Source organism: Mollisia scopiformis, assembly GCF_001500285.1.
Source record: "Mollisia scopiformis unplaced genomic scaffold LY89scaffold_8, whole genome shotgun sequence".
NCBI lineage: Eukaryota > Fungi > Ascomycota > Leotiomycetes > Helotiales > Mollisiaceae > Mollisia > Mollisia scopiformis.
In genome coordinates this window covers 115,892-130,892 of record NW_017263588.1, presented here as the reverse complement: position 1 = coordinate 130,892, position 15,001 = coordinate 115,892, and the positions used below count along the sequence as shown (strand labels likewise).

The 15,001-nt window shown below is 47.9% G+C and overlaps 5 protein-coding genes across 5 annotated transcripts; 2 read left to right on the top strand and 3 right to left on the bottom strand.

Annotated features, from left to right (window-relative positions):
* The first annotated feature begins 912 nt into the window (after positions 1-912).
* Positions 913-3,372, top strand: LY89DRAFT_612522 (acyl-CoA oxidase). The gene is made up of 4 exons (XM_018210625.1): positions 913-1,049; positions 1,099-1,550; positions 1,684-1,843; positions 1,886-3,372. Exons 1-4 carry the CDS (start codon positions 985-987, stop codon positions 3,249-3,251), a joined length of 2,043 nt encoding a protein of 680 aa, XP_018073428.1. The 5' UTR covers positions 913-984; the 3' UTR covers positions 3,252-3,372.
* Positions 3,373-3,495: 123 nt separating this feature from the next.
* On the bottom strand, positions 3,496-5,134 carry LY89DRAFT_716683 (alpha/beta-hydrolase). The gene is made up of 4 exons (XM_018218284.1): positions 4,907-5,134; positions 4,566-4,816; positions 4,445-4,517; positions 3,496-4,333 (listed from the first exon to the last, which is right to left on the bottom strand). The coding sequence occupies exons 1-4, from the start codon at positions 5,031-5,033 to the stop codon at positions 3,558-3,560; spliced, it is 1,227 nt and encodes a 408-aa protein (XP_018073427.1). The 5' UTR covers positions 5,034-5,134; the 3' UTR covers positions 3,496-3,557.
* A 114-nt stretch (positions 5,135-5,248) lies between these two features.
* Positions 5,249-8,872, top strand: LY89DRAFT_716682 (uncharacterized protein). Its single transcript, XM_018218283.1, has 5 exons — positions 5,249-5,565; positions 5,648-5,757; positions 5,805-6,181; positions 6,230-6,503; positions 6,551-8,872. Exons 1-5 carry the CDS (start codon positions 5,522-5,524, stop codon positions 8,602-8,604), a joined length of 2,859 nt encoding a protein of 952 aa, XP_018073426.1. The 5' UTR covers positions 5,249-5,521; the 3' UTR covers positions 8,605-8,872.
* A 171-nt stretch (positions 8,873-9,043) lies between these two features.
* LY89DRAFT_476177 (uncharacterized protein) lies at positions 9,044-10,043 on the bottom strand. The gene is made up of 2 exons (XM_018207809.1): positions 9,664-10,043; positions 9,044-9,604 (listed from the first exon to the last, which is right to left on the bottom strand). Exons 1-2 carry the CDS (start codon positions 9,887-9,889, stop codon positions 9,222-9,224), a joined length of 609 nt encoding a protein of 202 aa, XP_018073425.1. The 5' UTR covers positions 9,890-10,043; the 3' UTR covers positions 9,044-9,221.
* A 4,345-nt stretch (positions 10,044-14,388) lies between these two features.
* LY89DRAFT_667074 (uncharacterized protein) lies at positions 14,389-15,001 on the bottom strand (the record flags this gene model as incomplete). Its single annotated transcript, XM_018212953.1, has 2 exons — positions 14,389-14,780; positions 14,974-15,001. 2 exons carry the CDS (start codon positions 14,999-15,001, stop codon positions 14,389-14,391), a joined length of 420 nt encoding a protein of 139 aa, XP_018073424.1.

Here is a 15,001-nt window from a genome sequence, read left to right as displayed (position 1 = left end):
TGGGGACAGTATATTTTTGTGCATCAATTAACAGGACCTATACTCTTTACGTCGTATCAATCTATTATATAGTGGATTGGTATCCCGAAGCGTATATAGCTTCTTTGTGATGATCACTGCTAGGGATCTGAAGTGGAATCCGCAAACGTCGATATATTGACTTTTCATCAACAGTCAACACTGTGAATAATAGTTCTCTGTCAGCACGGCTATCTTGAACCATTGGATGGTCAAAAGGTCAGGAGGCGGTGGATTCGGAAATTACACTTGACGGGACAGAGGCCAACACCGTGGTGTACGAAAACTGACTGGATCTTTTTGGTGTGTTGTCTCAAGACATGGACCCAAAGTAGTTCTGTGATTTGCGTCCTTCTGTTCCAAGGAATATTTTCGGGTAATTGGTGGTGGTGCAATACTTTCCATGAAGGCTCAAAGAGCCCGAGGTCGAAGCTTCCTGTTCTTCGCAATGGCCCAGAGAAACCGTTCTATTGAAAGGTCCGGCCTCATGATGGTGTGATAGAGCTCTCTTTTCTCGAGCAACTTTTACATTTGGAGGTGCACATGAAAAAGAGTGCCACGAGTCTGCTCATTGTCCGACATTCGGTGGATAGACAAGGCTCGCCACTGAACCACCTCTTACCACGCTGCCATATTACCTATAATCAATAGATACCGACGTCACTGGCAGCATCCATAGGAAGCGAGTTTTTTTCTGAGTCGAGCCCTCTCACGAAAAGTTCTGTTCCACGAAATTCTCCACAATCCACAAGATTCCTCTCTCCAAACACACAAAGGACCACCACTATATCATCTTCGCTCCTCTTCGTCTCTGCATCAAAACATAATTTGTAATTCTTCCCTTGAGTGTAAGCTACGCGCATTGTCACAATGGATCGTTCAGAATCCCGCCCACGTGTATCCCGTTCAACGCAGACCTGTCCCTCAAAGAGCTTTTCTGCTTCTCCCAGCCGTCAATCAAAGCTCATGGAGAAAGGTCGCTCTTCTGCGAGCTTCGATCCAAAGGATTTGGGCACAATCATTTATGGAAGGTGTGTGATTCCCTGCTCTTTTCTCTCTCCTCTCCTAACATCAATTCAGCAAGCAGGAAATGGAGCAAGCAATTGCTGCCTTCGAAAGAGTCGAAAATATTCTTGGAGACGACAATTTCAAGCTTCCTGCGACCTATGGAGATCTCAATCGCCAGCAAATGCTCCTTGAAGGTCTTCGCGCTGGCAAGGCAACCTTTCAAGATGGCCTCAAGCACAATCACTCGATCTTTGACTACACCACTCATCTTTTCTCTCTGGGTAATGCAAATCCATGCGGATTGACTGCATTCCTCTTTACACCTTTCCTCAAGTTGGTTGGCACTGATGAGCAGGTTGCCCATTGGCTTCCTCTTGCGGAGTCTGGTCAAATCATTGGATCTTACTCCCAAACAGAGATGGCTCATGGTACTCATGTGGGAGGCATTGAGACTACTGCTACATTTGACCGTGAGACCGATGAGTTCGTCATCCATTCTCCAACCCCGACGTCAGCGAAGTACTGTAAGCAATTACCCTTTACACCATCAAAGCCCTTTCGTCCTTGCTGTTCATGGCTTGAGCAACGCGTCAACAGCGTTGTTTGCAGCTCCATTGCCAGACAGTATGAAACTTTTACTGACAGGTGTGGTTACAGGGCCTGGTGGCATCGGTTACAGTGCTTCGCACACAATTCTTATGGCTAGGTTGATCATTGATGGAAATGACTACGGTGTTCATCCATTCATGGTCCAGCTCCGTTCGTTGGAGGATTTCAAGCCTATGCCTGGCATTGAAATGGGTGATATTGGGCATGTGTTCCTCGGCAACCTCCTTTACAGCGGCTAACATTATCACAGACTCAAAATGTCCTACAACGATACTGACAACGGTTACGCAATATTCAACTATGTTCGCATTCCTCGCACAGATCTTCTTAGTCGCCACGCTTCGGTCTCCCAGCTTGGTGCCTACACTTCTGTTCCACTTCGGGACAAGCTTGTCTATGGAGGCATGCTTAACGGCCGTTCGGTCATCGTTCGTGCTGCAGCATTCCAACTTGCTCAAGCCCTCACAATTGCAACTAGATACTCTGTTGTCCGAGAACAAGGTCATTCTCTAGACCTCGACGACAGTGGTGAAACTTCCATTATGGCATACAAACACCAGCACTACCGTTTGCTTACTATGATCTCTCAAGCTTATGCAATCTTGTTTGCCTGGAAGGCCGGTAATCTTGCACATGCTGATCTCCGTATTCGTCAAACAAACGGCGACCACTCCACATTGCCATACATTCATGCTTTGATGTGCAGCTTGAAAGCTTGGAGCACTCAGACTGCTGCGGATGGAGCAGAAGAAGCCCGTAAGATGTGTGGTGGCCATGGTTATCTCGCTATGTCTGGTCTTCCAGAGATTGTTGCGAGTATCACCGCAACCTGTACCTTTGAAGGCGAGAACTGGGTTATGTGGGGCCAAGTCGGTCGTTACTTGTTGAAGGGCATGGATGCTACCACGTTGCCTGTTGATATGGCTTACATCGATCAATATTGTCCAGCTGATGAGGAACAATGCCGTGCTAAGGGTAAGGACTTCCTGGACTTGACTGTTCTGGTTGAGATCTTCAAGCATCGAGCTGCGAGATTAATTCATGAAGCCCACGCTAAAGTCAGCAGCGAGGTTGGAAAAGGAATGAGCCGTGCGAAGGCACAGAACAAATTCGGCTTGGAGTTGACCGTTGCCGCTCGTGCGCATATCGAAGTTTACATTCTTGAGGCTTGCATCCAGCAACTAGCACTCCCCGAGGAGACGGCATCTCACGAGATCCAGCAGGTCCTTCGTCGTATGATTTCTCTGTTCGGACTTACGGTCATTGCATCTCCAATCGCCCCATACACTGCTACATTTATCGGTGATGGATACTTCACCTACTCTCAGATTTTCGACATGACCTCCTTGATCGATGATCTGTTGATGGAGCTGCTTCCTGATGCCGTTGCTTTGACCGATGCCTTCTGCTTCACCGATGGCAGTTTGAGATCCGTAATTGGCTGCAAGGATGGCGACATCTATCGTCGACTTATGGCCTGGACCAAGCAATTACCAATCAACGTTGAGGCTCGCAAGAATGGTGGTCGTTTCAAGGAGGGTTGGGAACTGTATACGGAGGCATTCTTGAAAGAGAATAAGGGCTTTGCTGGCATTCCAGTTCGTGCTAAGCTCTGAAAATTGGCTGACATTCTTGAAGTAACTTTCAGACTCAGCGCCACGCCGTTCTCATGATCCTATCTGCTTTCGAATGTCAGGAAGATGGTCGCCTGTACTCTTTCTGGTATGTCCAAAGCGGGACAAGTGGAGAAGGTCTGTAGTGTAGAAAACAAAACTTGCTTCGGGTCTGTTAAGAGGTCTGCTCAGGGGTCTGCTCTTGCTTTGCTAAAAAAAAAACTTGCTCTGGGTCTGCTCTGGGTTTGCTAAGAAACTGCTCTGGTTTTGCTTAGATAGTGGAGATAATAGTGAATTTTAACATACACATCATTCCTCTATGTGGGTGACTATTCGCGTACTGATCTGCTTGACAATGGCTTGGAGACCTCTCAGTCTCTTCTCTTTGGTCGAACACAAAAACAAACTGGCTACTGGCCATGCATGAATACCGGCATCTGCTTCTTGATACTCGACGTGCATACCCACTGTGTCCAATTCCTTGATTAAGTCCCTGATCTCGGGAGCAAATACTTCCTCTGAACCGTAGCTGAAGAAGAAGCCTTCGCTGGGTACTGCATTTCTCCACCACGTGACATCTTTACAATTCCCTGGTGACACAAGTGGATCGTCGATCGAAAGCTTGTCGGCGACATATTGTCTTGCAAATTGGTGGAGAGTATCGGCATCAAGGTAGTCGCTGGTCGTGTTGCGGTCTTTCGGCGAAACGAGCGTTACCCAAGGACTGATCAGGACGGCCATGCCTGGCACAACACCTTCGATACCGCTTTGAATTCGTTGATCGTGGGATGCATTTTTCTTCGGGGTTTTGTTTCCGATGTGAAGAAGGAGAGAGAGAATGATTGTTGCCCCAGCAGAATCGCCGCTGAACACGATCTGGGCGGGATCGTGGGTGATGGATAGAAGGTATTTGTATCCTGCGGCTGCTTGCTGGAGCTGAGCTGGGTAAGATGCATCTGGGACTAGCGTGTATTCTAGAGCAAGGATTGCTGGGTTTTGGAACTTCGTTGATGTTTTGAGGAGTGACAGGTATGCTAGAAGAAATTCTAAGTAGAAGTACGACGACCCCATTGAGAAGCCACCACCTGGAAAGTATCAGCCACATATTCACAACATCGATACATTGCAAGCTAGGTATGAGGATAACCAGAAGAAAGGACATTATTTTGAACAGAAAGGATAGATTGTCCACCTACCATGCGCGTAATAAATTACGACGTCTGGTTTTCGGGAAGGATCTGAAATAATCCAGATGCCTTTAAAATCGTTCTGCCAAAATTCAGTATGAAACATACCACAGTTCAGAACATCGTTTACCTGCTTAACGTCTTGCCAATGGATCGGTGACTTGAAATATCCATGTCTCAACATCCGAAAGCGCAGGAATGGCAACGCCACCAGCTTCGAGAAAAAGACTCGCCCAATTTGAGCCGGAATATAGGCAAAGGCATATCGAACACATCTTATGATGACATCTTCAAACCAAGAGGCTTGTTGGACGAAAGGTGATTGTTGTTCTCGATTCAACAACAGTCTTTCATAAAGGAGACTCAGAGGTAATTTGATGACTACAAGGATTAGATCAAAGTTTCGAGAACTGCCTTTGAGATGATGTTGCGTTGTAAACAAGTAAGGTTAAAGGGACTCGATAGTCTCACCCAAGAAAGGTAATGCTTGCAAGCCACAGAAAAGAGTTGGAAAGAAGCCGACATGCCATATCAACTGAGGTGCTAGGAAAATTAAGAAGACAAAGCAATCAAGCCAGGAAACCTGCCCAAGTATCATGATCGAACTCAAGAGTCAATTGATATCAACACAAAAGACTCTCCATCGATTGCCTGTTGTGTTCGCAGGAACATCAAAATGGAGCTTTCTCCCAAATGATGACATGATCTCTAAGGTTACTAAACTTAGCCGAATATGCTAAGTAGGAAGCCTTTCCCGACATAGCAACGTAGAACACTCCTATTAAGAAAGGCATGCATGGATCCCCCGTGCCTCTACGTACAATTGATTGTTTCTTCAACGAGCCTCTAGAAGAGGGATGACTCCGAGTTGTGGTTTGCTACAGTCACGTGCGCGCCAATCGGAAGTCCACTAGCGTTGAAGCATCTTTTCTTGACAATCGCGATCGCGACGCTCCGTGATTCACGACCATGTCATATTGCGCCTCGCAAAGAGTCTGATCTCTTTCCCCTCTACGATATGCGAACACTTCCTTGAAGAATCTTACGAGTCTTCTCCGCGTGGGAAACAGGAGCGCGAGAGTTGTCATGGCGGCGTCCACCATCACCCCAGCTCAGGCAGAGCTTATAAGGTTGGTTGCTGTCCCAGATGCTTCTTCCCAGATACCTCTCGCCACATGCTTCCTGCCAGACGCTCTGCTAACATTGAAACAGCTCTCTATCTCAGGATGAGATCCCTATCAAGCTTCGTTGCGCAATCTGCAGCAGACTCGCAGTCAATGCATTTAGGTTGCCTTGCTGTGATCAGGCAATATGCGAGCACTGTGAGCGATTCTACTTGCATTTCGACTATATCTAACGTTTCGAACAGGCCACTCAGAGTTATCATCTACATGCGCGGTTTGCGAACATACCCCGATTTCTGCAGAAGACTGCAAACCGAATAAGTCACTTCGAACCACCATCAAGGTCTTCCTACGGACGGAGGAGAAGAAACGAGAAGCTCTACGGTTGAAGGAAGAGAAGAACACACCACCCGATACCCCTATTACTGTCGAACCAACTCCTGCCGGACCAGTTGCTCCTGTTGAAGAGCCCGCGCCCGCGAATGACATTACAAATATTGCAGAAGAGAAGGACGAGAAGGTTGATATAGTAACGGAACCATCTGACCCACCTTTGCCAACTACCTTGGACCCAGAGCAAGCAGCACAGGCTGAGCAGGATATTCCACAGCCATCAATTGAAGTAAGCCTTCGTAATGGTCTCAAATAGCACTAGCTAACATTTGAGAAGGAGATTGCGCCTGGCCAAGAGTCTACAGGTGAATTAGATACTGACACGGCCGAGGTCACACAGAATGGCGAGGAAAGCATAGAGAAAGATATCAACGGACACTCAGCCGTGCCTCAAACACCAGGATTTGGTGCTGGCTTTGGCTTCGATCCCAGTGCCGCTGGTGGTTTCCCTGGCATGGGATTTGGAGGCGACTTCAATCAAATGCAAATGATGATGGCCATGCAAAACGGCATGGGAGGTGGAGGTGGCTTCGGGAACTTTCCTATGATGGGTATGTTGTTCTTGTCTGGCATTATACACGAGCTAATTATGGTGAAGGAATGCCGGGGATGGATCCGATGGCAATGCAGAACATGTTCTTGAACGGTGGTTTTGGAGCAGGCATGAACGGCATGAATATGGGGATGGGAATAGGGTTCGAGGGAGGTGTTGGTGCAGGCTTCAATAATGGTTGGAACGGACAATCATGGAATGTCGGAGATAATTTCAATCCAAATGCAGCCAGCATGGCTCACGGTCACGGTGATTATGGCGCAAATAACTCTGGATACGCCTCTCACACTGCAGGATTTAACCAAGGTAATTATGGTCGTGGAAACCACTACAATGATTACCAGAACAACTACGGATCCCAAGGATTTCGTGGCCGAGGTCGAGGCCGAGGTGGCCATGGACGTGGTGGCTATTATGGTCCCAATGAAGCATTCTCACACCAGATTCCACAGCAGTACGGAAATCAACAATCGAATGGGCCCATAAGTGAAACTGGATCAATCCCTAAAGGGCCCAAGACTGAATCCGAACCTGCTCCAAATGTCGACGAGTTTGGTAGAGAGCTGCGCCCTGACACCAAGGAAGATACGCCAAAAGTAGTGGATGACGAAAGCGCTGTCAAGCCACAGGAACGCAGCGATAATCCCGTGGCCGAATTGACTACAGATGCTGTACCTCAGGAACCGGAAAGTTTACAGGATAGCAATGCTCCTATGCCAATCCAGACTTTGGATGACGTTGATACGGAGTACAATGTAGACAACTATGGAGCTGGCGGCTATGGTCAAAGTCATCTTCGAGGAGCACGTGGTGGTAGCTATTCTGCCATGCAGCCCCCCGTGAAGCCTCTTGATGTTCCTATCAATGCTCCTACAGGTCCCAAAGCCATGAGAGAAGGCCTTCCCAATACAAGCATTTACAATATGCGAGGACGAGGCTACATTCCTGGAGGCGTTAGTTCAAGGCCAAGTGGCAGTGCTAGCGTCAGTGTTGCCCCAGATGTCTCTGAAAAGGGAGACGAGCGAGAGCACAGTAGATCACCCTCAAGAGGCCCGGATAGGTCTAAAGAAAGATCAAGATCTAGGTCACGTAACCGACAGAGGAGCAGAAGCCGAGATCGACATCATCGAAGGCATAGACATCGGTCTGCATCACTTACCGAAGATGACAAGGAGACGGAGAGGCGGAGGGAGCGGAGACGAGAGAAGGAGAGAGAACGTCATCGCCGCCACGAAGAAGAAACTGTTGATGATGGTCCAGGAGAGAGGGTTGAGACAGACGACGTGCCTGAAAATGAAAAATCTCGTTCCGCTTCCCCATCCGGATCAAGACGCTCAGGTCACGTAAGTCGTAGAGAAAAGGATAAGTATCGAGAGCGAGACAGAGATTCTGACAAAGATCGCAAATCTTCCCACAGACACCGCTCACGCCGCTCACATCGTGACGATCGTGAGAGGTCAAGAAGCCGCGACAGGGAGCGGGACTCGCACAGACGCCGCAGCCGCCATTATTCCGAAGAGCCTCAACCTGAACCGAAAGCCGAGCCAAGTGTGGCGGAATCACCTGTCGAGGCGGAGGAGATCTTCCGTAAACCTTCAATCATCGAAATTAAAGGTGCCTCAGAACGTCGCAAGCACACCCTCGACGATATCAAAATTCCCACCGGTCCTCGATCAGACCGAATCCCAAGTTCTACCTCTTCACGTGACTTCAAGGAGAAACGCTCTCATGACGATCGTCCTTCTAGGCATGAGTCTTCCCGTTCAGGCCGCAATAAAGATAGACAGCGTGATCGTGGCTATGATCGTGAGAAGGAGCGAGAGAAGGAGAAAGATCGATCTGTCCCTTCTACTCCAGCCAAGGATCCTCACGAGCTAGAACGAGAGGCGAGAAACAGAGAACGATTGCTGAAAGAGGCACAACGTATCGCAGGTCTTACTGCTGCGGTTGGTAGAAAGAGAAGCAGAGATGATGGTGATGAAGGTCTTGCTGGGAAGGGTAGAAGGAAGAAAGGACGCAGAAGTGGTGTTATTGATGAAAATGAGGAGGCGAGGCTTGCGCGATTGGAGGCGGAAAGAGAGAACAATAGATGGAACTGAATGCCCCTTCTAGATAATTACGGGGTTCGGGGCGAAAGCCTATTTTGTGCATTCATGGGTGGCATACCTACCTTTATCGGTCCAACATTATAACATGCCTGGTCTGAAAAAGACGTAAAGAAAAAGGCATTGCACATCACTTCACTTAGCATAGATGACGCAGTGCGAGCTTGTAGTCTGGTCTTCTGCGCGTGTGCATATCTTTGCATTGTATGGTATTGGTGGTAGTAATTGCCTAGGCACTTTATGGAATTGAAAGAAATGTTCTACCTAGCAGGCTTTGTGCCAGAGTTTTCGTGAAATTCGACTATAAAGATTTGATGTTGCGTGTGGAACGCGTGGTTTCGAGAAGGAAGGTGTTGGGCAGCTAGAGACATAGGTTAGTGCCTGACGACGAGGGAGGATAGGAAGTTTCTTACCTCAACGAGAAACAAAGAGTGACTGATCTGATCAGAGTACCAATGCTACGGGCTTCATTCTGATATCGTTGTTCATACCACTTGAATTGTGACTTTGGTGTCTGCCTGCGACTTCGTTTCGTTCTGCTGTTGTGCAAAGCTACCATTGCAGATTGTTAAACCACCATCAGAGCAGTATTTGTATCAGACAGCCCAGCTTTACATGTCTGCGTTAGCGGACTCGTCCTTCATCCAGTCTCTAGAGGCGGCGATTGCCTCATCCAATGCTTTCTGAAGTGATGAAGTATCTAATTCGAACAAGGCTTTGGCGTGTGCCATGGGAAAATCAGCTTGAGGCCCCAGTATGTAAGGTGGACACATCACATCTGCCATCCGGATAGTCGCTTCGTCATCAACATTCATTTCCATCAATAGTGCCTCGCAGAGGTCGACGCTGGGTGTGGTTGTCTGAATCATCGATTCAGTTGATTTGTGGAGAATGGTATCTGAGGTCGTTCGTGCGAGAGCGGCCTTCGAAATTCGAAACGTTGCTCTTCCAGAGGATCTACCTGCTTTGCGATTTTTGTCTCCTGTTTTGTTTCCTATAATCTGTTAGATTGATGCCGTCCTCACCGCAGAATGCGAGAAGGCACCGACTAACCCTTCTGCTTTGGTTGATGGCGCTTTCTCTCATGCTCCTTCAACTTATCCGCCCGAAAGGCTTTCTCTCTGCATTCTGGGAAAGGACACAGACACTTTTGCTTAAGGTGTATATTCAAGCGGTGCCTTTCTTTGTCTGCCTCCCGGGTGAAGCTTTTATTGCACCCAGGCCAAGTGCAAAACACTGGATTCTGTGGTTTACTGTTCCGACTGCGTGAGTTGGCCATGTTGCATTGCGTGCGTCATGAGGAAGCTCATGCTATTCGGGATGTCTTTGATGATATAAGAGGTTGTCCCTTGGAACGCAGTTGTGCTTCTTAGAGGAATAATCGGGCTGCTCGTAGTCGTGGCTGACGATGCGAACTTCGCACAGACTCCGGGGGAGACTTCCTCTGCCATTATTGGACATTGTCGACCCCGATTCGAAGAAGAAATATTGAGAACAGAGCGGTGAGTAAGCGGAATACGCGATCGACACAAGCAAGAGTCGTCGTTTTCGTGTCATGAAGAAATGCTTCATTTCTGAGATGTGATCATGGTTGTGCCGGAAGCCAGCCGGATCTCGTTCCCCGGCCCCCCGTCCGCTCTTCAGCAGGTATTTTATGTTTGTATGGCTTGTGGGGGGCTTGCACTCAGCTGTAATCGGGGGTGGGTGCCCTCCACTGCAAAGAACAGCTCGAGACGAGGCTGGGACTGTCAATATTCAGATCGAGATATGTTGGATACAGGGTAAGTTTGCAGCCTTGGGGCGGACACAGCCCTTTCGACAGTAAGATACTCGATATGACACTACATGGGAAGCTCTCAGGCATGTCATCCTACTTTTCATTCTTTTCAGATCATGTTCAAATGCGTTTTTAATGCCAAATCTATTCATGAGAATGATGCAATGAAATGCTAATCTTGTCCCCCAGCCATTGGATTTCCAACCTTTCGACCTTGAGCATATTGCTGATTGGCAAAAGTTTCATCTACAAGTATGCAGCGTCGAGAAACTAGTTCATGGAGACTGGCAGCATCAGTTTGCTCCGAGCAAGCAACCTTTGATGCATGCAAATGTTACAGTCCAAAGATGGCATAACTTTGAGTTTTCTGTCTCGAATAAATTAACGGCAGGCTAATGAGGACAGTAATCTTCCGAATACAGAAGGTGGTTTCTTCGTGGGGGTCCTTACGCCCGACAAGTATATACGACTGCCTCAGCCTTGAAAGACCTTTGCCAATCCATCCTGGATGTGTGTGGTAGATGTTTCAGGTGGAAGAAACCCCTTTCTCCTTCGCGCATGCGCGCTTACTTGGGTAGGATACGACTGCCAGGCTGATTTCATTGGAAATGAACGCGCCATCTCCGTGCCGCACAGGAATAGCTGTGCAGGCTCGCTTAATTCACCATGCAAGTTTTAGATGCCCCCCCTTTTACTCGCAGACCAGAGTGGCACGAGAAGATGCTACATTAGAGAACCATCTCGACGTGTCCGATCCAATCAGTGTTCGAAACGGTAGCAACACGACCAGTAAAGGTTTTCGGCGTAGTGCATGGGTACGGACCTAAACCAAACGTTTAGGGCAGAGAAAGACGCAGCCGTTGGCATATCTACACATTTCCCGTGATAATTTATGTCGTTTTAAGAACGATAAATCCTATGCTTTTATTCGAAAAGAATTGGTTCGAAAGTCCGCGAGTCTACATTTTTAAGGGTCATGAACAAAGTCTCTTGTGGAGGATAAGGGAAATTTGTGAAGTAAGAAAGGTGGTTAAGAATAACGAGCACGCACGACACAAGATTCTTGCACCTTGGACCCCCAAAACTTCTTTTTATACCCAGAGAAGGCTTAGCCTATCACTTTCTTAGTATACTTGAATTATATACCTGAGTGGAAGAGCTCAGAGGTCAAGGCGAGGTGCAAGGAGCAAAGCGAGTTTATCAGTTCATGGTGTATACTATGAGGCTTCGTTTTTCTGTTTGATAGGATCGGATAGTACCCGGCATCAATGGGGAGTAATCAGATGCAGCTAAGTGATGCGGCATTCCGGAATCTGATGGGCTCTGTGACACGTATCAGGACCCAGCGCGGATGAAGTGCCAGAGGCTCCCATCACATCTGCATCACGGCAGAAAATAATGATTTGATTCGTCTAAGAAATAGAACTAGCATTTCGATGATCCGTGGAAGTGGTTCAACTAATAGTAATGGCGAATCATCTGGAGGCCATCTTACATAATCTTGTCTTTTCGAATCCATCGCTGACACTTTCAAGATTCAGGTATCTAATGCGAGCGCTATCCGTCCACAAGACGAGGTCAGTCCTCAGAGATACTCGACGTCATGCATAATGTCATCAAGCTGGTCGAGGAAACCAACTTTTGAGTGCCTTCATGAGTACCATTAGGCCACTGCATTAGATAGCGCTTCCCGCGCATCGGCCATGCAAAAGGGAAGAGGAAATGTCAGCGGGCAATAAAAAGAAATAAAAACCAAACTCATTCATAGATAAACACCTAGTCGGCATATCCACAGAGATGATACAAGATGGCGTCGAAAAGAGGGTTGAAAATTCTGCTACCTTGTTTACCCTGTGAGACTCACTAAGGAATGGCTAAGACAGCCTCGAGCCACCACTTCAAGCACTCCCGCGTCTCTGTACTGCCTGACATGAAACCAAATTGGGCGTGAGATCGGCACAACACAGCTTCCGGGAGGAGTCTCACTGTCTTCCCCGTGGACCGTTGCCGACTATTGCCTTCCACTGTGGTCCCCCTTGGCTTGAATAGCCGATCGAAGGGCAGGATTGCCACCGAGAAATCTGTTCGATCTATCGCGGCCTGAATAGCCTCAACTCTAGATTTGCAATCGTCGAGGAAACTCACGACAGCTTGCGGGAACCCCTTGAGAAGTCTAACGATATTCTGCAGCGGTGAATGTACTTAACAGTAAGGCTATTCTCCACCTCACCTAGGCGCTGAGCGTCTACTGCAGACTCTGTGTTGCTGTTGCTGTTGACCTATTTGTCTGACTCTAAGCACACGCATTCAACGGCTGATCGATCCCTTCACTGATGGTGCTCACTCCTATGGGAACGAACCTTACCGTCACTCAATCAAGTACCTCTCCCTCTTGCAGATCTACAAACTCTATCATTGACGTTCAAGACCGATTCTTGCTTCGTGCCACGAAGGAATAGCGAAGGCCAAATCATCCATCGAACACCATCAAAACAGCTACACATGCAGCAGAATCAATGATTTCGAATCATTCCTAAGGACAATAGAGGCAACACTCAATTAAACTTGAGCAAGCCGGTGTTAGGTAACGTCCCATTTTCTCAACACTAGTGTTGGGCTTCGTTCTGTCGAGGATAAATCTTTTCAGCGACGTTGCACCTACAGACATATTGGTTGCACCGCACAAGCTAGTCGCATGGCAGTACGGCGTGGAGCGAAGGTGACGGTTGCGAACAATAATCAGCAAGGTAAGTTCATACTCAACACAAGGAACTGTCTGGTGGGCTACAGCTCGTTTTAAAGCTGATTTTCGTGCCAGTTGACCCACCATGGCTATGATACCCACCAGAACTCCAACCGAGTACACCAAAGGTAGACTCGACACCTTCTCTGCAGCACCACACAACTTCTTGACATCTATGTTCTTCATGCCGTTGAAGAAACTCGAATTATCGATAGAATTGAGCCCCTTCTCCACCACGGAAAGGTTTGGAGAACTTTGACAGTGGCAGGATTGCGAAGCTTTGTGAGCCTCTGTTTCCCATACCATATACTATCATCATTTATCATGAAAAGTCTCTTGTATTAATACCGCGGTGGGTTTTGATGCAGGTAGTTGAGCCATTCTGGGGGTTTTCACTTTGCGCTTTTTGCGCCGACAATCGAGTCCTTGCCTCCAATGTTACCAGCTCTCGAACCTTCAAATCGAAGAACGTTCACCATAGAGCATGGTGCTTCCCGTCCATACCTTACAGTCACATATGCTTTCTCGCTCTCTCTTCTCTGATCGCGCAGTTTGTGGTCGAATGTCGCAGAAGCTGATTCGCGACCGTTGTGGATCTGCGGGTCTGCGCAGTCGTTGTTGCAGCCCTGACCTGTCAGCTGGCTGATGGCACAATGTTGGAGAGATGGATTCAGTGGAGTGATAGTTCGAGGGTAGTTGTTGGTGTGCTGCTGGGAATGTACAAAGTGGATTACGTCGAAGTATTGGCTTTTAGCGGATCGAGGTTATTTGGTTTTTAGTCAAGCACGGTGTAGATAAAACAACATGGATAAGAATCATGATTCGAACAGTCACAGCCAAAGATGCTAGCTGTGCTGAGGTGGGCAGATGGTACACTTCACTCGAAACGTGGCTCGGAAGTCTCTGCTTCCTTGGCATCTATCCGCAAGGCACATGAGTGGTCTCACCGTCATGATCATTTGCTCTCTGTCACGAATATAAGGCAAGATAATCTTATTGAGAATGTACACAGATTTCGCTTTGAGAAGCAAGTGCTACTATGGTATGTATATGTAAAATTATTGAGTGCTGCGCTATGCTATGCGACGAGCTGTGACTCTACGAGGCGTTTTTGAGCGGGCTTTCTTTCCAACGAGAATACACAGACAAGAGTTGAATTATTGAATCATGAAGTGAGGTTGGAGGAGGCTTGATGTACTGTGCGCGCTCCATCCAGAGCTGTATGCCGTAACTCTATCGCCACTTGCGCACTCGAAACTCAAATTCCAGCATTTGCTGAAAAGTCGTCAAAGATCTCCACTTCCATGTCGGCAGGAATAGCATAATCCCCTTCCTCATCCTCAACCTTGCCATCAGCCTTGCTCTGAGCTTGTGCCACTCTTATGGGCAGCATCACTTTATTCGGTGAGTAGTAGCTGGCTCGTTCTGACCAGCATGGGTCTGCAGCTTGTGATTTGGTGTCTCCATTATCGGCATTTAGGCGGCTGCTGCTTGATTGGACATGCGTCGACAGCAGAGGGGTATGAATGGGAATAGGGTCTGAATGCGAAACTGTTTGAGCCGTATTCGTTGGTGTAATGGACTCGGTTGGTGTCTGAAGCCGTCTCGAAGGTTCGTTGACTCTCGAAGAAAGAGAGGGAGGCTCAGGGACTGCTTAGCAACACAGTATCAGCATGTATCTCCCTACAGAGTCGATATGTGTCTCATGAACTCCTCACCAGATGGTGAACCTTGAGCACTTCGTCTCGAACGGCTTATCTGCGTCCTCCTGGAGCGGCCTACACCTTCAATTAACTCTGCCGTGAAGTTCTTGGAGAATCGACCCCACCATCTGACGAGATACCATGGTCGAGCCGCATGTGGACTGTCAT